General features: G+C 44.2%; 3 protein-coding genes across 9 annotated transcripts in view; 1 reads left to right on the top strand and 2 right to left on the bottom strand.

The window, feature by feature from the left end:
* Positions 1–2,121: 2,121 nt before the first annotated feature.
* LOC310793926 (uncharacterized protein) lies at positions 2,122–3,338 on the bottom strand (the record flags this gene model as incomplete). The annotated part of the gene is made up of 2 exons (XM_083655815.1): positions 2,122–2,792; positions 3,113–3,338. 2 exons carry the CDS (start codon positions 3,336–3,338, stop codon positions 2,122–2,124), a joined length of 897 nt encoding a protein of 298 aa, XP_083511941.1.
* Positions 3,339–4,618: 1,280 nt separating this feature from the next.
* Positions 4,619–8,671, top strand: noctb (nocturnin b; the record flags this gene model as incomplete). The annotated part of the gene is made up of 5 exons (XM_083655812.1): positions 4,619–4,667; positions 5,569–5,711; positions 6,333–6,507; positions 7,466–7,797; positions 8,150–8,671. 5 exons carry the CDS (start codon positions 4,619–4,621, stop codon positions 8,669–8,671), a joined length of 1,221 nt encoding a protein of 406 aa, XP_083511938.1.
* Positions 8,672–12,071: 3,400 nt separating this feature from the next.
* LOC310793748 (ETS-related transcription factor Elf-2-like) overlaps positions 12,072–24,126 on the bottom strand; it is a 29,703-nt gene continuing 17,648 nt past the window's right edge. For 5 of the 7 annotated variants that reach the window (XM_083655627.1, XM_083655630.1, XM_083655628.1 and 2 more), the window contains 7 exons: positions 20,084–20,197; positions 18,085–18,267; positions 17,498–17,584; positions 16,857–17,052; positions 16,243–16,623; positions 15,092–15,257; positions 12,072–14,224 (listed from right to left, as the gene is read on the bottom strand). In XM_083655627.1, coding sequence (XP_083511753.1) covers positions 13,592–14,224; positions 15,092–15,257; positions 16,243–16,623; positions 16,857–17,052; positions 17,498–17,584; positions 18,085–18,267; positions 20,084–20,197 — 1,760 coding nt within the window. In that variant the 3' untranslated portion in view covers positions 12,072–13,591. The remainder of the gene's footprint in view (positions 14,225–15,091; positions 15,258–16,242; positions 16,624–16,856; positions 17,053–17,497; positions 17,585–18,084; positions 18,268–20,083; positions 20,198–24,126) is intronic. The other 2 variants (XM_083655631.1, XM_083655633.1) reach the window with 1 other exon arrangement.

The raw sequence follows: 24,126 nt of genomic DNA, 5'->3' as shown, positions 1-24,126 counted from the left end.
ACACATCTGTCACTGTCCCCCATTACAGCACAACACCTGCGGCTTAGCAAAAGGCTCACTTCAGCTGACGGTAACACAACTGTGAGGCTCATAAAAGCACTATAAGTGGAGGCATAAAGGACGACCAATCAAGTGGAGGTATCTGTCGACAGCGATGGAGACTATGGGTAAGAGAGAGCAAGTCTTTATTTCGTTCTAGAGTAGGTCGCGAATTTCTGGTTGGCAGGGGACAAACTCATTACCATTCATAAAATAAGCACTACTTGATTGGTCGATACGTTTGTATGTTTCGTTTGCGACGTTACCGCCAACATTTGCTTGTTGTCAAATGAACGATAACGTAGGCTCGTACACAAGAGATTGATGGTAACAATGTTTTAAAGCAGTGGTTCTAATGTTGAGGCTACCAACCCCCACAAACGTTTTAGAATGCATGTTCCATCAGCCTGCAAAGAGTGTAACAATGTGTTTGAAGAGTGTTCAGATTGCTCAGGCCATAATGGGGTGAGTCTTTCACCCGTGGGTGTTTTGAGTTCATCCATAACATAATTATGTATGGCTAATATATCAGTAGTCTTTCTCTACTGTCATGTTTAGAGCAGCTACAGAGAACTTTTAACTGCTTATGAAACAGTCTCAAAGTCTACTGGTGCCTCACATCTGACCTACATCAGCAAATGAGCCCATCAGTGAGGAGAGCGGCGATTGTTGTTGTCGAAATAGATGTATTAAAGCTTATCTGACGGCAGGTTTTGTTTGTATTGGGGAAGGATGGTGGGGGCAGCTATTCGTGGAGTTAAGTCTTGTCAACTGTCCACATGAATACGTTTTCATTTTAAAATGTATATATTTTGCTACGTTTAAGCCTAGCGTCCACACTACTCCGCCGTTTTTGAACCCCTAAAACAGAGACTTTTCAAAACGCTGCTTAGTGTGGAAACTCTGTGATTGCGTTTTAGTCTGGGCCACGTGTGTCCTTCCCTGATTCGTCGTGCCCCTATCACATGACGCTTTTCCGAAAGAAAACAAACATCAGCCTTGAATACCAGTGGTTAATTCAACATGGATAACAAATGACAGGCATCGCTGATCTTGTCGTCTTTGCTAGCAGCTGTTGTGCAGTTAAATCCATTCATGCATTTTATAATGTTACTACTACTGCCTACGTGTGCATTAAGCAAGCTAATATTATAGACATTAATAGACAAATTCCTGTGTCCAGTGGTGTTGTCAGCCCGACATGCAGTGCCGGTGTTGTGTCGAACTCTGTTTCCCGCCGAGATCGGTTTCCCCCCTAGCCCCGCATAGCAGAGGGAACTCATCCTGACAGCTGAGAATGTTACCGTCAGATACTGTTCCCCCTCTGTTCAATATGAACGCAGAACTTTTGAGAACAATCGCCTATTTAGCCTATCACAGTTATGTGAATTAGGGCTGGGTATTGGCAAGGACCTCACGATACGTGCCATTATACATGGGTCACGTATTGTGACTCACAATATAACTATCACACGATACATTGCGACATGATGCATACTGCTATACACAGCAATATTCTACATGATTTACTGAAACTTTTAAAATAGAGCTGATACAACTTGCTGTCTAATACATCACATCATACTGATAACTCGGTGGACAAATTGAGTCAAAACAATTTAATTCAAAATTTCCATTCCAATGTATTAGATCACCGGGATTTAAGGACCTTGTAAATCTGTTTAAAACACAAATATTTTTTAATGTATCGATACGAGTGGCTGGAAAATCGATACAGCATCTGGGGGGGGATCTTGCAATAATCACTCAGCACTCGGCTGTATAAAGTTTTTTGCACAGTCAGCCCTAATGTGAATGAGCACAAATTTCTTCCAAAAGCCTACCAAATTCAAAATGAAAACTTACAATATAATATTATTTCTTGATAGAAATTGTCTAACAGTAGTTGGTTGTATTATTAAAAGGCATAAAAAAAACATTGTTATCCCATTTTCAAAATATAACAAGTAGACACGACAGTCATGAAACTTGCCTTTCACTTCTATAATACAACATTCTACAGAGAAAACTTGCAAAAAAAAAAAGTTTGTGTTGAGCCTTAGCGCTCGAGGGAAACAGATCTCAATGGGGAAACGGAGATTGACAGAACAGCGGATTTGGGTGAGGCTGGGAAGGACCCGTGCCTGGTGGGATAATTTTATCAATGAAGTTGCGGATCCTGAGGAGTGGCTGGTGAATGGTGTGCGGTGAGCGTGGAGTACCTGAACCCACAATATGCTGCACCAGCATCTCGATATTAGAGTTCAGACGGTCCATGGAAGAGGACCACCGGCCCATTGTCTGCAGGAACTCGGCGTCTGTCGCCTCTAATCGTCGAAGGAGCCGCCTCTTAATGTCCAGATCCTCCTGTGCAATGGAATCCACGGAGAGTTTTCTCTTGAGCTTTGCTCTCCGGTGGGCAAGCGGGGTAGTGTAGAGTCGCTGGCTTCCATTCGCCACCTCCTCTGCAGACACAGCATCCTCGGCACCTCCGTCCCCACCCAGCGCGGACGGCGACCCAGCGTCAGCGTCAGGCAAGCTGGCCATCGTTTCCACGGCCTCCACCTTCACGTCGTCTGTGTCGATGCCCTCGTATATGACGGGAGTATCAGGATTATCAGGAGATCCTCCCCAAATGGACTCACAGAGCCCAAAGTAGTTCAGGATTACTCGCCCATGACCATGTTTTTTCCCCGATTCGACTGCTTGCCTGTATTTGTGTCGTATGGCCTTGATTTTGGAAGTCAATTGACCTGTGAACACAAAACAAAAATGACATTTGTCATGTGATGGGTCAAATATGAGCAGATAATATGGGCTGTTGAGGCATGCAGCATTGAAAAATGCTGCGTTGACTAAGGTTCATCTTTGACTAGACACCCCACACCTCCCCTTCCTCCCCAGGAACAATTAGTTCAACAATTTGTATGGAGTGGACTATACCCAATGCACCCCTCCCCCGCCAACACAAAATAAATGTGTATGTGACATAGGATTAGGAAGTTTAATAACATGAGATGCTTTTTTTGTATTAAAAAAATCTAGCAAAAACATTGTAGCTAGGCCTACATACCTCTTGTGACTTCACGCTTCTTCTTCTTGTTTGGGTAGTGCTTTCCCATTGCCAAGGCTTCCTCCGGCGATGGATAACTCTCCTGGTAGAGTTCAAGTATGTCGGCATATTTGGCTTGCACCGACTCCCAATCGATGTTTTCCGCCGCCTTGACCGCCTTATAGCCAAGTGTTACTCTCAGTAACAGTTCCACTTCGTCGTCGGTCCAAGCAAAGTTTTTTGCCATGCTTCTTTCTTCGTAGTATTTTCTGCAACTGAGTGAGAACTAGCTAACCGCGCCAAATAGACTAGCGTTATTATCTGCTGCTTCCTACTTACATCAGCGCGCATGCCCATGTGAATGGTCACGTGATGTGCGTGCGAATTCTGAAACGCTCATATGGACGGAGATCGTTTTCGTTTTAAAATGTATAGTGTGGACAAAGAGAAGCCAGGAGAGACAAAACGGCTGCTTTTTATGACAACAGCGCTGCCGCCATTTTGGACTGAAAACGCCTCCTTGCGCCAATAGGACAACAGCACAGAATCATGACAGCCACACCATCATGACCACAGGGCACAGGCCGTTTCGGTAGAGGTACGTTTTGTTACTGCACTTTGTAGGCGGGACGTTTTGCTGGCGTCATTACGGTAGTCTCTCCTTCAGTCCAAAATGGCGGAGGCATAGCTCTACTACTCCGGCTTCGGCTCCTGCAGTCAATGCTCCGGCGCGCCGATGTAAAAAGAAATGTTGCAATGGATCGACCTATTAGCTTGGACTTCTTGGCAATATTGTAAGTTCTTTGGTGTCTATCTAACGCAAACACACGAACAGATCCTAAATCTCCAGTCGTCATCCAGGGTCTGACCTCTCCCAGTCCTCCCGGTCGTAGGCTGAGGAGCTGAGGAGATAAGTTAGCACATTTGTTTGTCAGGTTGGAGCAGAGATCAGTGTGTGACAAACCCACACTGTAACACCACCCTGTAACAGATTAGCTGTGTGGTGAATGGTCCTGGCTGTCTGATGTCCTCTGTAATCACCATTCGTGGGTTATAGTAGCCTACATCACTTGTTCACCTTGGATTATGGTACAGGATTGCAACATGAAATGCTGTGTTGGTAGCCTAAATGCTGAAATGCTGTGCAGAACAGTTAGGAGGTTAACTGGGAATATCAATGGTTAATACACTTAGAATGCTGCTTTTAGAATAGGCTATTACAGCACAAGTATAGTGTGGCATCCTATAATCCTATAAGAATGCAAAGTGTGTGTGTGTGTGTGTGTGTGTGTGTGTGTGTGTGTGTGTGTGTGTGTGTGTGTGTGTGTGTGTGTGTGTGTGTGTGTGCGCGCGCGGCGCAAGAGCAGAATTGTGTTCGGCCACAGCTATGCCATTTTACATGTGATCATGCTGAATCTTTCAGTGTAAAGAGCATCTCTGCGGGTGGCCTAATGGAGCTGGATTTTTGAATTAGGCTAAGCAATTAGGGCCATCTAAATGGGCAAAAATGGCTAATTAGTGGCCAAAATGGACAGGTTCAGGACCATGGAGAACTCCAGAGTGCAGGAGCCCACAGGTTTAGTTTAGTTTAGCTTGCAGCAAATGCTACAGCTATTCTTACTGTGGTCCAGAAAGTTCAGTTAACAGAGTGGAGGAGCCCACACCCACAGGTGAACAGAGTTGTAATCAGCCAGTGAAGAGGACTATGAAAACCCTCTGGGGAGAGAGAGAGGCAAGACTGCATGCCAAATCTGTGTGAGATTATCGTTATTTTACTTTAACTTCTACTCTCAACCAACAGACCATAATAATCTGACCGGGGTTCAGGACTGAAGGTCAACAAACATAGTACGTAAATAGAAATCTTTCAGTGAAATTCCTTGTCTGGTCAACAGGTTCATTGATTACAACGATGTAGGTCACTGGAGAGCTCAGGCAGACACATGTCATCATAGTGCATTATCTTGCTGCAAAAAAAATCAATTTCCTAAATCCCATAGTTCAACATTCCAGACAGTGATGCCGTATAGACAAATTGGTTTATCAGTGGCAGAATAATTTGACTGTTCTTGATGTTCAGTCTGTCACCTGGCAGGACTAGCTCATCATTTGGCACCTGATTGGCTGGGCGAATTACAAGGGGTTTGAATAAGTGGTATAGGATCACCTGCTGGCAGATGCAATAAAAAGCTAAGAGGGCAGGAATCAATGTAGAGTTAATTAGTCAGAAATGTCCACTCAAATGACTCTCCAATTAATCGCTTGACAACTTTGTGAATTTTGAGGATTTGTGTCACAGCACCACCTGCTTGTCAGTGGGGGCCAGGATTGCCGTAAATGTGACTTTACTTAATTTCCAGGTTTTAGGGCACAGAGTAAGTCTCAATAATTACAAATATACTTAATGAACTTATTTCCCCCCCTCTCCAAACCCACCCACCTCCCTTCTCCATCCCTGTGTTCCTTCTCCTCTCCAGTGTGTCCGATGGGTGGAGGCGTCACCCGGCTGTATAACGCCCTGAGTCAGACCTTCAGCAGCAGTAGCCGTCCTCTCCCCGAATCCCACCTCAACCCCCATCAGCAGCATCCAGACACGGACCTGGATCCAGCTTTCTGCCAGGTGACCACGTCATTCTTTATATATGTATATAATTAAAAATTAATTTGATCATTTACAGGTCTGGAATCGTTTGGGAATTAAAAAAGAAAGCCTGAAAAAGTATAGAAAAATGTATTAAGTTGTAGAGCCACTTTAAGTCCACCATTTTTGTTGATATGATGAACAATGTTCAGATAGAGGGATGCTCTTATTACCCAGCTGCTGTCAGCATGCATTATATCAAACACTGACCAAAATCACATCCAGTCAAGAACATAGGGTCTGTCTGAAAAATATGGAGTTTTAGAAGGGAACCCTGCCGATCATCTCAGATATTCAGATATTTTTGGCTGTCAAGAACAATCTTCATCTATACAGTGATATGACCTAGTTAGCAGGGGCAAGATGTCTATCTGCATAAATCATATTGAACACCAGACAAGATCTTCAAAATAAATCAAATTCTGGAAAAGTATATATATATATTTTTTTTTATGTGTTGGAACCCTGTATATAAATACATTGTGCCTTGTCTTTGCCTTGTGTATCAATTTTCAGTGTTAAACTGATTTGATGGATGGGGGGGGGGAGACAAGACGTACATTTAAGCCAATGTGCATGGTGGTCATGTGTTCCTTGCAGGAGCAGCAGGGCGTCCCTGTGTGTCCCCCGGACCCGCTGGAGCTGCTCCGGCAGTGTGAGGAGGCACTGAGGGACCGGCCGCCTCGGTTCCACAGGAGCTTCATCCACCCCAGTGATGGAGACGGCGCCCCCAGCAGCCCCATCAGGGTGATGCAGTGGAACATACTGGCCCAAGGTAGGCTACGCTCTTGCTTAGATTTACGACTGCGTGTAATGCCGCGTTCATGTCACGTCGGATTTACCCAAATATGACCTGCTGCCTGGGGAAAAAGCATTCACATCTGCCGGTAAACAGTAGTAAGTATGACGATTTGTCCCACTTGGCATCACAAATTGCGGAGGTGTGTCAACACAGTCAGCAAACATGGCAGTGAATCCAGTGATGTCCACGATGATAAAAATCTAAATGGGCAGTTATACTCTATTCACACAAATAGAATCAACTGCTTACAAAAAGTTAGTGATATCTGCTGCAGTTAGTTTATATGAGTATTTTGGATGTGGGCATTTCAGTGAATTAAAAGACAATCTCAGTGTTTTGTTTTTCAAAGTTTGAGCCAATAATCTAGGTTGCCCCTCTCCTTTGCATTATTGACTATAGTACTATCTGCACATACTTGGTCATCAGGGTTCTCCTCCCTTCAGAAGAAGCCATTTGCTGCCAGTCATTCTTATGCAGGATGAAAAACAACTGTCACGGACACCTGACGCCCACAGGGAGAAATGGAAGTCTCTGCCAGAAAAGAATCCCTCAAAACATGTCTCTTCGCTTTTTCCTCTGTCACATTCACGTATTTATTTGGGGCGTCGCAACAACACCATGAAAACGAGTAAATGTTTAAAAACAATCGAATTATATATGGCATTACAACATCATTGAGGGAAATGTAAAGTAGACATAGACAGAAGTAAATTGGCTTCAACTCTAAATGACACCGGTGTTCTCCTTAAACACGCAGGAACGCTTCCAAGTTGCAGAAACTAGATCTCATCCCGTTTTTCCTCTTCAGATGTGACATGAACGCAGCATTGCCCCATATCACATACAGTATATGTTAAAAATAGAACGTACAGGCTCAAGTCTGACTTCTTAATGCTTAAGTGAGATCTCTCCTCTGTCTCGTGTCCTGCAGCGCTGGGTGAGGGAGTTGACAGTTTTGTCCAGTGTCCCCCGGAGGCCCTCAGCTGGTCGCAAAGGAAGTACCTCATCTTAGAGGAGATCCTCAGATACCGACCTCATATCCTGTGTCTACAGGAAGTAGACCACTACTATGACACCTTCCAGCCAATCCTGGCGGGCCTGGGATACAGCAGCAACTTCTGCCCCAAGCCCTGGTCGCCGTGTTTGGATGTTGAGGGCAACAACGGACCAGATGGCTGCGCACTGTTCTTCGATCAGTCGCGCTTCGAGTTGCTGGACAGCATGGGCATACGTCTCTCCGCCATGCTGATTCCAACAAACCAGGTGTGTGTATGATGGATAGAATGTGTTCAAATTCACAGTGGACTTTAACTTTGTGCAGTGACTAAAACATTACTGTCTGAGCCGTAGCCTAACTAAACCTTTGTACAAGGTTCCCACGGGTCTTTGAAATCTGAAAGTTTTGGAATTGTAGAAGAAGAAAAAAATCAAGGTATTGTTTTTGAAAATAGACATACTGTAAATAGACATGGGGCATTGAAAGTGCTTGAATGTATATATTTTGTAATATAATGTAATATAATGTATATAATTTGATGTTTCAGAAGGTGTACCTTTAGATAGAAAGCCATTCCAAAGTACCTCTGACAGTTGACGTGCTCTTCTCTTGCCCCAGGTTGCCGTGGTGACGATGCTACGGTGTCGGCTCACAGGGAGATGCTTGTGCGTGGCGGCGACGCACCTGAAGGCCCGCAGCGGCTGGGAGCGATTCCGCAGCTCCCAGGGCTCCGACCTCCTGCGCCAACTCCACAACTTCGTCCAGAAACGCCCCGGTGGCCCTCCAGGCGCTCCCGCCATCGACACGCCTCTGCTCATTTGCGGCGATTTCAACGCCGTCCCGACCGAGGACGTTTACCAGCGCTTCGCCTCGTCGCCTCTCGGTTTGGACTCGGCCTATAAGAAGCTTAGCCGGGACGGTTTGACGGAGCCAGAGTACACGACGTGGAAGATTCGGCCTACGGGGGAATGCTGCAGCACACTGGACTACATCTGGTACTCTCAGAGCAAGCTGAGTGTGGAGGCGGTTTTGGACATGCCCACCGAGGAGCAGATTGGGCCAAACAGGCTTCCATCCTATAATTATCCATCTGACCATCTTTCTCTGGTGTGTGACTTCAGCTTTAAAGAGGAGGAGTGAAAGACTGAGGAAGGTGCAAACTAAAAAAACAGGAAGGGACAAACTTGAGAAGAGACTTGTGGCCTCTGGGTCGGCTTCACTTGGCGAGTTTGTGTCAGTGGAAGGCGGGTTACTGTGATGAAGAAGGCCAGGTAACTTATGACACTCAAGCTGCAAGATCACACACTGCAACAAAGAAGTCCTACCTCCCCTGACTCAACACTAAAGCTGAACTGTTGTTGTGTCCCCACATGTGAGACGTGCAAATATAAATCACTGAAACTTTTTTTTTTATCAAGTTTTTTTCTTCTTCTGATTTTTCTCCCATTTTTTCCCCAATTGTACTTGGCCAATTCCCTTTGCTGTCCTGGTCGTTGCTCCACCCCCTCTGCCGATCTGGGGAGAATTGGTAGACTCGAAAAAACTAGAGTCCGCAAACTGCGTAGACTTAGTCCCAGTCAATTTATTGTTGCATCAATGTTTTGATCATTTCGATCTTCATCAGAGATGAAGTGTCTCTAAGTCTAGGCAGTGTCCGGACTTTTTTCTTGATGCTGGTCAACTGTCCTGTACCTGCTACCCAGAGTGGATGTGCGTGCTCTCCTTCTTTTTTCGCTTACAGTTGTAGACTAGCCCATGCTTCCTCTGACACATGCAGTCACCAGCTGCTTCTTTTCACCTGACAGCGAGGAGTTTCTAGCCTGGTAAACCCGCTGGTCACGTGAACTCACATTTCTTTTCGTTCTACCAGACCATCTGGCCTTAAGCTTTCACCCAGTGTTTGCAGTGGGCGGAAGTTGGGCGGGTGTACTTGTCTTGACAGACAACTCCTTCTGTTGCACACTCCTGTACTTGTTTAATTGTTGTTATTGAGTCTATTTCTGCAATAACTGCACTTTATGGCTGTTTAAACTCGACGAACCTCGACATTAGTCCTCGAGGCGGACAGGCATGGAGGCAGCCATCATTGTTTTCCTAGCGGCGTTCCTGATTGGCCCGTTACGATGTCAACTACGAGGCTGATTGGCTAGAACGCTTTGCAATTTCTGTAAATACCCTCCCAGGGCTTGAGGCCAGACGGTCTGGTAAAACGAAATGGAATGAGTTCACGTGACCGGGCTGGTTTACCGGGCTAAGGCGTTTCACCGGTAAGACGTGGGAAGATCACGCTATTCCCACCAGTTCCCCTCCCCCGCGAAGAGGCACCTCGACCAACCACAAGGGGCACTAGTGCAGCGACCAGGACGCATACCCACCGGCTTCCCACCCGCAGACACGGCCAAGTTTGTCCAACCAAGTCGGAAGTACCGCTGCTGGGAATTGAACCCAGGTCTCCATGGTGGTAGGCAAGTGCTACCTTAACACTACCCTGACGTCTAGCCTGGTACCAGACATCCCAAATCACTGAAACATTGAAACCAACGGACGGAGTTGGTTTCGGTCAGATCTTCAATTTTGTCGTAGGATTACAAGATGCTGTTGGCCTCCACCAACATGGAAAAGTGAGAGTGTAGAAAAGAGTTAGTGGACTCCATTTATGCTGCTGCTGATGTCACATCATGTAAGAATTTCATTTGAATGGGTGTTTTTACATGAAGATTTGTAGGTTCAGTCAGTTAGTGCACAGATTTTGAGAAACGTGAAATGTCAGCAAACTTATTATCCAAAAGACATGCACGTTTCTAAAATGTAAGGATATTTTAATACATGAAACCACTGAATTGGGCTTTTCAGAGCATTTGTAGCTAAAGTACAATAGTTCGTACTTGGGTCCACTTTTTTGCACAGCTGTGCACTGACTGAAAGCTCTGGGAAAGACACCGCTGGCTGTGCACTGACTGAAAGCTGGGAGAAAGACACCGCTGGCTAAAACCACAGGACATATGTACAGACACTCATCCGATTTGCACAATACTTGAGACACTAAGTACCAATAGTACTTATATGACACCTACTTTGTGTAAAAGCCTGTTCTTTGATGCCTTTATTGCAAATGATTGTACCTTAACCCCAAACACTCATGCTGTTTCGTTTTTTTATTTATCAGTTGAAAATAATGCTGAGATCGAGTGTTTTTGATGAACTGTAATGACAGTTGAACTTCATGCTGCCAATGTACTACAGAGTGGATGAGAATAAAGTGTTTTTGCAGTATAATGGTTTGATTTATTTCCCCCCTGATCACCATTGCTTCTACAATACAGTATTACTATATTATAGTACTTTACACCCCACATCAAAAAAATCCGAACTACCCCTTTAAATCTAAGTGCTACTTCCTAGTTTTTGATATGTAAGGGATGGACAAACTAAACATAACACATAAAAAGGAGCAAGTTTGAGGTAACTAAATCACAAGTTCGAAGGCAGGTACACAGCAGGCAAATCATATTTAGTATTGTCAGCTTTAAAACAGGTCTGACAATCACCATTTCAAAGAGGCCAAATAGTCAATGCCCAAAGTGCAGGTGCATCAGCCACAAAAACTGCAAAATGATTTGACATGGCAGGCAGTAGGTGTCTAGTCTAAAATATCTGGACATTTGCGAAAAACATGGACAAACTGCATCAGCAAAGAGGAACAGCGGTCGCAAGTCAAAGTTCACCAACAAGTATAGTTGCTCACTCAACAGAATTGTACTGAAAAGTACAATATAGTCTAAAAATGTGAGCACAGAACTGTATAAACACCTGTGTGACTGTCTCAATAACAAGCATAAACGTTACACCCACGGCGCATTGGTGTGGTGTGCCCCCCCTATGCAGCACTCTAATCCCGACTCTCTACCACCTTCCCATCCCTAGCTATGGCCCATTTCTCCACTAAACTAAACTCAACATCCATGAGTGAGTGACTCAGTGTTCTGACTTATGTCTCCTGACCCCGACTGGGCTTGCTGGCCCAACGCTGTGGGAAAAACAATATGGAGTGATTTATGGCAGGGCTGCCATTCCTAAACTGCTTATATCTAAAGCCAACATACAAGATGCTAATGAGCACAAAACCCATGAGCAATAGAAAAGGTACCATCTTCTCATGAGGCATCTTATCTTACCTTTTCCCCCACATATAATGGGCAGCTTTACGTTTGGAGGCCGCCTTGATTCTGTTACATGTGTCGGTAGGTGGAAGTCAAACGTGGCAATCACCAGTTCCAGACATCTCAACCTTTACAGGAAGTTCAGGAACGCAGAGTGCAAACTAGGTTTCCACCGCCTTCGTCTCTCAAAGATCTGGATGATTTCCTCAATGAAGAACGGTCAAACATGAAACATTTCATATACCAGACGTTTTACGATATTTTTGGCCACCCCCTGTATTCTCTATGTAGGGTCTCACTGGTGTAAAATGTAGTAACTTCAACCTGCTCTTAAACGAATTGGGGAAAAATGACAACTTTCAGGTTCCAAATGTCTTTTTATATATATTGGTAAAATCTACTTTAATACACTTTGAAACAAGAGTACAACAAAATAGAATATACTTCAAATGTTGAATATACAAACAGTTCAGTCTGAACGCAAACATCTTTCTCTCTTACATGATCCGTCTTGTTATGATTACAAAAAAAAAAAAAAAAAAATCTGAAGGAAATGTAGGGGCCGGGTCAAAATGTAAGTTAGAACCTATGCCAGCAAATTGATCCTCTGTTTTGAGCGAGAAGAATTGTGACACTGGATAGCCAAGTCGCATAAAGTAGCTGGATATACAATGCCTAAGGTCTTTGCTTAATTTCCATTCTTGGTGTTTGAGTTTGCATGATTCCATAAGTCTATTTGGATTTTAAAAAGAAACTGCATTTTCTCAGCCCACATAGGGTTGTGGAGAGAGAGCACATGTCCACAAAAAACACAAGAAATTAGGAAATGCCCGAGGGTCTTCCACCCCACCATGTCAAATAAATGTGACATCACATGCCTAGTTTCTCCTAGACACACGAGGGACAAACTCCAAGCAATCTGCAAAAAGAGGCAATAGGTTGTCGCTTCATGGCCACAAACCTACGAGATCCACGAGACAGTTTAACAGCCTGATGGAGGAAAGCATAATATAAGTATGAGTTGCCCTAGTTTAAATAATACTGTGCTTGGTAGAAGGTATCAAAACAGACAACAAAAATCTTAGCTTACTGTTCAGAGAATACATGGGAAAAAAACATCAAAATTAAAAATCTAAGGCTGTTCCTGTTATCTTTAGCTCCGTAAACTGTATAGTAGATATATACATATATACACATACAAGTCCCTTTTTCTTTCGGATCTCTCTTCATGTACGAGCTTCTCCTAGCTCCACTTTCTCTACATGTCGTCTCCTCCCTTGCATAGGACTCGCATAGCACCGGGCGTACTAGATCTGCACAGTGATAGTCAAAAACAAGTTGCTGGTTTTAACATCTGCAGAGGCAAAAAAAAAAAAAAAAGTTCTGTACAAAAGCACAGCTTCATTACATCCCCCATTCTTGATATCATGTGTCAGTTCACATTAGGTTGGTTCTAATTATTTGCCTTGTTTTGTAGTGTTTGAGCTTTTTTTTTCTTCACTCTCTCCGAAGGTAGTCCCTTTTCAAAGTTTGAGTCAGGCGCAAATGTAGTGCTCGAGGTTGGTCCCTTTACCTTTCTGAAGAAGTCCCTTTAAAGTCTTTGTGTGGGTTCCTATGTTGCAAGGGTTCAGTATGGCTGGGGTTTTACTGGAAGAGGTTCCAATGTGGTTCTGAAGGAGACCAGCACAGTTCAGCCACATGTCCTGGTCAGAAGCGGGAAGGTGTATAGACCGGTTTAAGGAGTCTTTAAAGTCTCACAGACTGTTGCTGGTTAGAAGAAGAAAACTGACATCAGGGCTGCTGTACAGGCTAACGCTAACCCCCTCTGACAGAAAGGGGCTAGAGAGGCTGAGGGCATGATGGGTATTGATAGGTGTGTGCGCACATATTTCTGTGCGTTTTAACATTCAGGCTCTTCTGTCTTTACAATATCAAGGTTGACCTCTTGTGATTTGATTATCCTGTTGGTGTCCATTGCGTCTGATTTCAGGTGCTGGACCTGAACAGTTTGGAGCTGCGCTTGGTTTTGCTTGACTGCCACTGACATCGGCACCTGGACAGTTTGAACCTGGACAGTTGCGGCTTTCTCCGCCCTGACTCCAGTTGCTCTTGCTAGCCCTCCTATCACCAGCTCTGAGCCATTGATGATGCCGCTAATGATACGCGGCTGTGCAGTCAGCGTCTGATTGGCTGTTGTGACTGTAACCACCCCACTACCAACACTTCCTGCTTGAGACACCACCAGAGTCTGATGTTGCGTCTGCGCGTGCGTTGGCACAGTGAATCTCATCACCTGCGTTCCCGGGCCAACGTTGAGAGGAGCCAGGGCCCGGACGGTCAGGGGGCCTCCGAGGAGGCTGATGCCTGTCGGGGAGCCGCCGATGCCGGACTTTGCGGTACCTGTGGAGGCCTGGAGCTGACACTGAGCTAACTGGTGGGCAGGGATCGTGATGATTTTGGCCAGCTGGACAGTTATTTTGTCTCCATTCTCTGCAGTGGCTGGGACCATGGTAGGGATGGTCTGGATCACAACCTGGACAAAAAACACAGAAAGTCAAAGCTTATGAAAAGGTAGTCTCAACGCCAGAACCATGAGAGTTCTTATGCTGATACGTTACTGCATGCTGCAGAGCTCTATCTGGGTCTGGGACACTTTCCCTCAGAGGGCTGGTTATGGGAGGGAACCGTTCACTTGGCCAGTCATATGCCAGTGATGCTTCAGTCCTATCCAATCAGTAACGACTTTGCGATCAGACAACACGGGAGGCGCAGCCCATTTTTCAAACCGCTCTCTCATCGGTGCTACGACCTGTCACTCATTCAATTTCAACCCGCCTTCAAAACCAGCAGTGGCTGTTAACTGGCACAGACTCACTTATGTAGTATGCGGCGCGCAGCGATTCAACGTAATATGAAAGACTAATGAAAAGGTAACAAAGAAAAAATCAGCATAGGAAATGAGTGTGGGGCAAGGGCAAAAATGCCAGAAGAAATCTCAGAATGCCCATAAAAAGCTTGACGGACGGGCAAAGATTGTCCCAAGATTTTTGATCCATTTTATTTTCATTCAATTAATTTAATTTCCATTTCCATCTCTAACACACACTCAGCACCTGCAAGCTGGTTGTCAGCTACCAATCAAAACAAAATAAGAATAAGATGATGAAGAACAAACCCAAACAGCACTGTTGTTCACACTACGCTTTTGCAACTTCATGCACTAATTACTAGTGTTTAGAAGTGCCTGCAAAATTTTGTAAATGCCCCATTGTTTTAGACAGTGGGGGCAAAACTGGCCCCCCAAATAATTTTTGAATCTCCTACACTGGAATGCATGAATACTGCTTTTAAATTCTAGACAATTCAGAATGGCAGTTCAGTAGTTTCCACATTTACACACCTTCTGCTGAGAGTTGTTGCCACCTGCGGGAGAGGTGTTGGCGAGGAGGGTGGTGTGTCCAGGTGCCCTCGTCGTCCCTGTCGGCTGCTGCATGGCAACTGTGGAGATCTTCTGGCCCAGCGACGTTGTCATGACTAGGGGCATCTGCATAGCTACACGTACTGTCCTGTAGACAAGAGTTAGTGTTAGAGCTCGGCGATCGGTCAAGTTGCAAAGTCAACATTGACTGATGGGACACCGTGCTGACTCCCAATTCCAGAGACTGAGCTACACATCAACACATCCAGTTAACAAGAGCCAATAGTCAGGCGGGCAGATGACTGGCATCTTGGGCAGCGCTCTGCGTTTTCTGAACTTACAACTCTACCGTCACATCAGTATTAAACATTCTCATTGGTTAATTTCTGTGCTGTGTTTAACTGAGAACTGATTACTTCACCACTGATGCATCTTATCAATTTTGTGTTTCAATGAATTATGTTTCGATAACAACATCCGATTCTTATCTAGTTAACCACAGTGGTTGTCTATGTATCACTGAGCTTTTGTTAACGCATCTGATTTGCACACTAGCTAATGCATACAGAAGAAGCTTGCATCAGGGTTCTTGCACCATCTTACAAGTCAAATGTAATGCTTTTTAAGACTTTTTAAGACCTCAACAAATAGAATTTAAAAGCCAAAGAAACGTCGAAACTTGTTAATGCAGCATTAACAATGGCTAGTAGTCACATATGTTAATGTAAGTTGTTTTGCTAAATTAGCCGGCTAGCTAGTGAGCCAGCAAATTATGCCAATGCGGGAGTGTTAATCGTGGTGTGTACACACGTACCATTTTAGCAATGGGCTATATGATTTGGATTATTTTTTGTATTATTTTGGAAATAAATTGTAATCCGCAATCTTTCCATGTACCCCCTGCAAGCTGCGCAAGTAGCCCTAGGTGTTCACGTACCGCTGGTTGGGAATCACTGACCTAGATTTAAAAACAAATCTACATTTTCAAACTATTTACTTTGACTTAGAAAACTGGCCTACATCTATCCTTTTCAGGTACCCGTTGTTTAGCCATTATTTGTGCAGTTAATTCACAACCTCCATGATGGTACTAGGAAAGTAATGCAATTCCAACATCTCTACAGGAGACTGACCTGGGCCCAGTGGCAGTGGGGATGATGGCCGTGTGCGTGTGTTGCGTCTGGCTCCCGTCCAGCGCCGTGGAAACAGTCACTATTCTTGGAATCCCCAGCGTTGCCCCTCCCCCTGCCATCGGCTTGCTGGCCTTGGGGACAGGGGTGCTGGTTTTCCTCAGGATGTTGGGCTTCTTGGAGGACGACACCCCGGTCACCTGCAGCAGCATGTCAGAGGGCGGTGGCACGCGGTCGTAGGACTCCGTGCCGATAAGACCATCTGAGGCAGGGATGTCCGCCTTGTCGTCGTCAATGATGATGAGGTTTTTGGGCATCTCTTTGAACTGGTACACCAGCCGCTGGCCTTCCACCTTGGCCAGGATGCCGCGCTGGTAGTAATATCTGGGGAGAGAGGGCCGAGATAACAGGGAGAGTCAGGATGCAGACGTCAACGTTGCTTTCAGTTCACTTTCATCCTCATCTACTTCTCCAGGGTTGCCAAGCACTTTCAAATACTTGATTTTGTTTGTTTGTTTTAAATTCAAGCAACCCTGCTTCTAAAAAAAAAAAGCAAATATGGAAAAAACAATCTGCAACATACCTCAATCACACACAGATATACACACACTCCTCACCTGAGTGCCCGGCCCATGGTCTCATAGTTCATGTCCGGCTTGTTCTTGTGCTTGCCCCACAGCTTGGACACAGCCTTGGAGTCGACCAGCTTGAAGATGCCCTTCTCCCTCTGGGTCCACTTGATGTACCTGGGACAGGTGTTCTTGTCCTGGAGGAGGTCCAACAGGAACTCCCACAGGTAGGTGGTGCTGCCCGCTGTGAAAAACCAATATAGTTTTTCAATTTAGAAAGGCAGAAAGAGGAGTACGTCTTTTGAAGGATGAGTGAAATCCAACAAGGTGCTCTTTGGTACAGGGGTGGTGCAGTTGATGTAAAAAAGAAGCAACCAAGGCACTCTTGTGGTTGAAAAAGTTAAAAAGCCTTTATTGTAGGGCTAATGCATAGCAGCAAAAATGTTAAACGCACTTGCGCGTTGCGACATGCAGGCCTTCATCAGGGTGACTAACCAGAAATGTGATGCAGCAAAGACATAATATAAGGTGTGGCCACAACTTATGTACATCTTTGCTGTGTCACATTTCTGGTTCATCAAACTTTTTCAATTCTTTTACGCATAGACTGACCTGTATATACATCTGTGAGAGCCAGAGAGTGAACATTAGAAACAGTGAAAGAACAGAATTTCACACCATTACTATACCTTTTCCTTCTCTCGGTTTCTTCTTGATTCCCAGGTCCGGCGAGCCGTTGGAAAGCGCCGACTGATGCGTCTTTGGCTTCCGTCCGGCTACAGAGGGAGAGATCAAAATCTAAATCTAGAAGAAATATTCAAGTGGGACTGAATGGAATCACTGACTTGTGAAGCTTGAGCTGGGCCGCAGCAGTAAAAGTCTACCACTAGATGGGGCTCTTGGATTACCACTGTAATAAGAGTTGTCGGCTTTTGGTTTGAGGTTTGTGGTCTGGCTCAGTTTTAGCCTTGTGAGGTAAGGTTACTCACTAATCACAGGGTTCACAGACATTTTAAACGTCCCTAGCTTTCCCCCTTTTCCATAACTCAACACCCCTCCTCCTCAGTGGGGCGTTCATAGTGGGCCTAGAGCTGCATTCAATGATTGTATTGTTTATTTAGGATAAAGAATATTGCTCCATACCTTTCCAGACTTTTTGTGCAATTCCCAGTTTAAAATACTTTGACGTTATTAAAATCACTTTCCCCCGAAATGACAAGATCTGCTTTGGCATTTGAGTGACCACAGGCTACGTCAGTGGGGTGTTTGTGTCTACCTTTTTTCTTTCTGACAGGCTCGTGGTCCAGCTCCAGTTCTGGCTCCTCGAGCAGGCTGACCATCTCCTCATCTTCGTCGTCGCAGTAGTCCTCCGTCGACACCTCCACCTCTGAGATCACGTCGGGACGCATGGCAGCATGCAGGAAGTCTGGCGTTGCGACGCATGGTGGGACAAACGCTTCTGGCCGGAAGAGGGAGATGTGTGAGTGGGTGTCTGTTGTGAGCTTGTGCACTGAAGCGTTATACATTTTGAGGAGAGAAAAGACTGGGACGTTAAATTCTATTATACATTGTTTGGTAAATTGGATCCTTAGAGCGCCATCTATAGTTCACAACTGTTTCATAACTGCTGCCCTGCCTTTGTTCAGGGCCTAAAATTGATTTTGCGTATTGGGGGAATTCCATCCTTACTAGGCTTGTCCGATTATCGGGGCCCATACTTAGCATTTTGCCGATTATCTGTATCGGTATTTTCATTGGCTAATTGCTGATATAATCAATTAATTTGAAAATGCGCTAAAATGGCTGTGATGCAGGCGACGGCAGCCTCTCTCCCCCCCTTCACAAAAACACTCTCACACTGGAGCAGGGTCCTGCCCAGAGCACTGTCTGATTGGTTAAACGTCAGGACTCATCGTGCGTTCCTTTATCGCAAAATAACTGGGATGTGGAGGCTAAATGACATCACATCCGTTAGCGTTCCATTTGCAGAAAACTTGAGCTGGGAAGTTCACTGTTCATTAGGGGTGTCACGATACACTCAGTTCACGATACGATACGTATCACGATACTGGGTTCACGATAACGATACGATACGATACGATTTTAACAATATTTTTTTAAACTTGAATAATGACAATATATGACTGGAAAAGTAGTATTTTATTTGAAATGCACAAATACAAAACATGCTGTTGTGGGAAATTGTTATTACAATAACAACTAGAAAAAACATGAGATTGGAGATAAGGCTTATCTTGAAATAGAATGAGTTACACCGTCACTTAGATTTACTTTGAACTAAAAGGTTTCTCAGCAGTATAAATTCTCATTATGCATCTTCAGTTTTTCTTCAAACTCAAACAACAAGACTTTTCTTAATCTATTTTTTATGCATCTTCAGTTTTTCCTGTCAAGTAAACAGTTTTGCCAGAAACTCAATTGAATGGTTTCTCTCCTGTATAACTTCTCATGTTCAACTGAACTACTTTCCACACATTGAACTTCAACAAACAAAGACGTTTCTTAGTCTATTTTTTGAAAAAAAAAAGTAAAAAAAAAAAGTTTTTTTTTTTTTTTTTTTTGCGATATGAGATTTCATCTCAACGATACATATCGTGACGTTTTACTATCGCGAAATTTCGTGGGACGATATATTGTGACACCCCTACTGTTCATTGGTCAGATCCAGTCGCTAGCCAGGCTAGCCATTGTTAGCAATAACAATTGACAACATGGCATTTCGCGGCATTTTGCACATACAAACACTGCAGCCTCATGTCCACACAGATAGAAGTTAGGCAGTGCTGTGTGTACAGCTGATTTAATGAGACACAAACAAAACAGAAGTGCTAAACAATATTACTACGATTACTACTACTGTTGTTGGGCGGCGCAGCCATCTTGGATTTTTTAGGTTGGGGCTGCTGAGGCTCCTACGAGTTTGTAATGGGAAATACCAGCTCTGATGACGTCACCGCCCAGCTCATGACCTTTGAAGTCGTAAGATTACCAGTCCCCAGTTATAAAGGAATGCACGATCAGCCTATCAACAGTCAATACTGATGAAACAACAATGGCTGCTCTGCACTCAGCCTGTTGTTGTGTATATGCGATAGGAAAACAGATTCAAGAAATTCCAAATATTTACTCTCTGAGCCACAAAATCTCCCCAAAACTACATTTGGCAGCTTTAAAACAATACCGTACTTAGGCGTGAGTAAAACATTTCCATAAATATTGCTGTGAAACGTGTGTGTTATGCAGCTGTGCGTTACCTGGACTGTGGTCTCCTCTGAGGCTGGAAGGTGAGTCCATGTGTAGCAGAGCCTCTGCAGCCTCGATGGTCTTATCAGAGCTGTAGATGCTGGTGCCATGGACAGAAGCCTCCACTGAAACACACACACACACACACAGAATTAACAAAGACCCTGAGCAAAACACTGCACTGTGTAGCATGCCCTTTATAATAATAAGTTTGGGATTCTTTCAGGGTTCACACTCCTTTTAACTGAAATTCCGAAAACTTTTACACAACTTCTAAGCTTTTTTCAAACTTCCATTACCAATTTGACTGAATTAAAACGTTACCATCAGCGACACTAACTTTATATATGATATTATTACAGGATAACCCTTTCAACAAAAAACAATCAGCAACCAACAATATTTTCATCCAGCAGGGAAGTCTAGAGACCGTTTCAGAGGCAGTCACACTAGCATAACTTTGCAAATAAAATGTGATGACTTTTCTCCCTTTTATTATTTTTCAAAACTTCTCCAGGACTAGGGATGTTCATTTTGAAAAATTTCCAAAATCGATAATCGGTGAGAATTAACGATCAATTATCGATTATCGATTTTATTAATACTTAGAAAATTTTCAATATTTTCAATTTTTTTTTACAAAATGAATGCCTATGGCAGAAAATACGAAAGACAACGTGTTCTCCTCAATGAACTCTTTATTTCAATGTGTCTCCTCTCCAACACTGCTGTCCCCAGCGCATGCCGGTGTGAATTTCCCATGTTTAAAACAGTTTTGTTGGCACAAAGGCCCGTGCCCAGCCAGAAAACTAGAGACTATATGAAGCTCCACCTCACGTTAGTCGGCTGTGCAATGGAGTGGGGCGAGGAGTAACGAATTCCACCCAAACCTAGTCCAAAAAAAAAAAAAAAAAAAAAAAAAAAAAAAATTTAATAATTAAAAAATCGATCCAAATGCCACAGGATCGATTCCAATCCTTAACGATCGATTATCGATTTTCGATAATTGATGAACATCCCTATCCAGGACTACAAAATACTATTTTGGAATGCAATTACTTTTCCATGTTTTCCTAGAGAGCAGAGAGTTAATCATTCGCCAAACAGAAATCATTGTCATTTTCTCCCAGCAGGAAGGTCAGTGGCTTTGAGGCAGTAGGGATGCAGTGTGTTGCTCAAGGACACTTCAGCAGGATGGGCGCTTGCCAGGGTGTGGTCATCCACTTTGAGGCTGGTCCCTCTAATCAATCACTACAGCACTTCACCCCATATTTGGTGCTGTAAGTAGCCACAATATTTCTGTTTATCAATGCCATTTAATAATTGTCCTAACAAAACAATGGACAACAAGGCCAGGTCGAAACCTGGCATAGCCCCGGTGCATGTTATCGTCACGCATTTTTTCCAAAGGTGGGTTGTATCATTTTAGATAGTTATTGTCATGCTAATGCCTGTGCAAGTGGTCATTTTTCTGATCAGTTTGTTTTTAAGTACGTATTTGACATATAAAAAGGGATGATTGACAGCTGTGGCAGCCAGTCTCAAGCCATCATCTACAGGCTACAGGCTCTTCACCTTATAGATCTGTTTTAGATAGAGAAGACACTGCTTGGTAAAACAAAAGGAAGACACTGCTTGATCTGTCTACCAGACTGTATATCGATGGACCGCAATAAAAAGGACATTGTTTTGAGAAAGCTGCGCGAAGTTGGTTGGGGACTTAAGTAAGTTCAGAAAATAATGTGTTTTATTAGTTACTCCAGCTACGTTATCGTTTATTTTAATACACAATGGTTTTAATGGAAGCAGACTAGCATTAACCGCTTGTCTGTTTTGCCGGTTTTTGTCGGCTTCATATTACTCTAACCTAACAACCGATAACGATAGCTGGAATAACACAATAATAGACACATATTTTCAGAACTTACCAGGTTTTCCAACTACCTGCATATGCCAGGAAATGTGTTTTATAATGTTAACTCCCGGGTCTAACCATAACATGGGGCCTACACAAGTGTACACAACAACCAGCCAATAGCTAATCGCTAACGCGTTAGCGTTAGCTTACAGACACTGGAGGTTTTATTTTTGGTATTAAAGCAATAAACGTTTTTATATAGATATCTCAGGGAAGTGCTTTGACTGTGGGGATGTTCGTTCAATCTTCACAAGCTCCTCTCTTAGCTGGATATACAGAGAAGAGACCAGGCAGGCTGGCTAACATTGTGTAAAACAGAAGGAACACACTGCTTTATCTGTCTACCAGACTGTATATCGATGGACCGCGTTAGCTAGCTAATTAGCCATGTTAGCTGCCTCAGTAGGTAACGTTAGCCTATAGAGTATTTATCTGACGTTTATGTTAGCTACTCCTCAAACCTGCGGGTGGAAATGGTTTATGCGATGCGATGTATGTTGAAGCAAGACAACGTTTTAATGTACCTTGAATTTGACAAATTACGACGGGTCGTGCTCACGCAGATCTAAGCCTTGGCCATCCTAGGCTCAACGCGAGACTCATCAGTCATTCGGATGAGTCTTGCGTTGAGGCTATGGCCATCTGTATTTTTACAAACGGCGAAATATTCCCATACAGCCAACGTTTTTAGATGGGGGAAAGTTCAGGGGGGTCCTTGCGTTCTCCTGCTTTATCACACACATGATTGTAAACACACAGGGTCCTCTCTACTGTGCGTCTGGCATGCAGCAAGGGGGAGGGGCCGCGTAAGCTGCATTCTGCAAAGCGACCTGGGCACGTTGTTTTGGGGAAACAGCTGATACCCTGAGGAAGGTATGACGGCAAATCTTAGTGGGGCAGCGGCGCCATCTAGTGGCCGGCCGCCATTTAGTCGGCTGAAAGGGTGCATAATAGTCTTGGCGACATGCGGGAATGTAAGGCCCCTGGTGCATTACCAAGCACCGGGGCCAAAAATGCTTCAAAGAGCCAGTCACACTTTCACTGCCATTAACAGTGACGTTGCCCCCTCCAAACACACGCACAGAATTATACAACTATTTGGTGCCCCCTAGTGAGCAGCCCAGTTCCTGTCGGGTCACTGATTTGTCATTTTCAGTGGACAAATCAACACATTCACTTTATGATCCTGACACAGTGAGAGTTGGAAGAAAGTTGGAAGAAACTCTCGCTAGAAGCAATGGTTTCATCCCCCTGCCTCCTTTCATTAGTTTAACAAGTTATCATGACTGAGATAAAAAAGAAAAAAAAAAAGGACTAAGTTTTTCTTCACTGCACTCAGCTGGGAATCTAGGTCTGAGCTGCAAGTAAGAGTGCAGGAATGTTTTAGAAAGATGTGTATTGTGTAACTAGGTAATGTTGTCAACACCTGAACTAAACCTGCAGTTGCCCTCTAATATCAGTATTGCAGGGGGGGGGGGGGGGGGGGGGCTAGTAAAAACCTTTATTCATCTATGTTTACCTTCAGACCTATGAGAAGATGAGGCAAGAAAAAGAACAATGCCATTTAATCGTAAAAGGAATTCAGCCTGTTAAAGAAATGGTACGAAGCCCATCTGGGACCACCCCGGGAAGGAGCGCGGCGGGACACCTGCTGTTGTTGTCAATCACTGGTGGGAAACATGAGACCCCGTTACACCCTGTCATGGCCATGTTTGGCTATCTCGTCCAGGCAACAGGCATGGCATAGGGGAAGGGGAGAGAAACAGGCTATCTTTAGATGATCCCACTCTTTCAGGCCTTCTTGCAGACAACACTGACATACTAGCAGCAGAGACCCTATAGGCTGCTGAGTCGCCCTTGATACCAGGCAGGCAGGAGTGCTGTGCTAAGCCAGGCAAAAGGCAAGAGGTCAGAGAGCTTAGGGTTTTCTTGGCCTAAATTATAAAACCACATATACATGCGTCGGCCATTTAAATGCTTTCATCCCCCAAAAAATAATGCTTGCATTCAGCTTTAAATTTGTACTTTGAAATGATCCAATGCTGAAAATCACTGCAGCAATAATTAATGTAGTAAGAAATATGCAGTGCATATAGATTGGAACGTACTTTTAATATATTCCATGTGAGACTGTTA

This window comes from Poromitra crassiceps, assembly GCF_964638095.1.
Source record: "Poromitra crassiceps genome assembly, chromosome: 19".
Classification (NCBI taxonomy): Eukaryota; Metazoa; Chordata; class Actinopteri; order Beryciformes; family Melamphaidae; genus Poromitra; species Poromitra crassiceps.
This window is presented reverse-complemented; position numbering and strand designations above follow the sequence as displayed.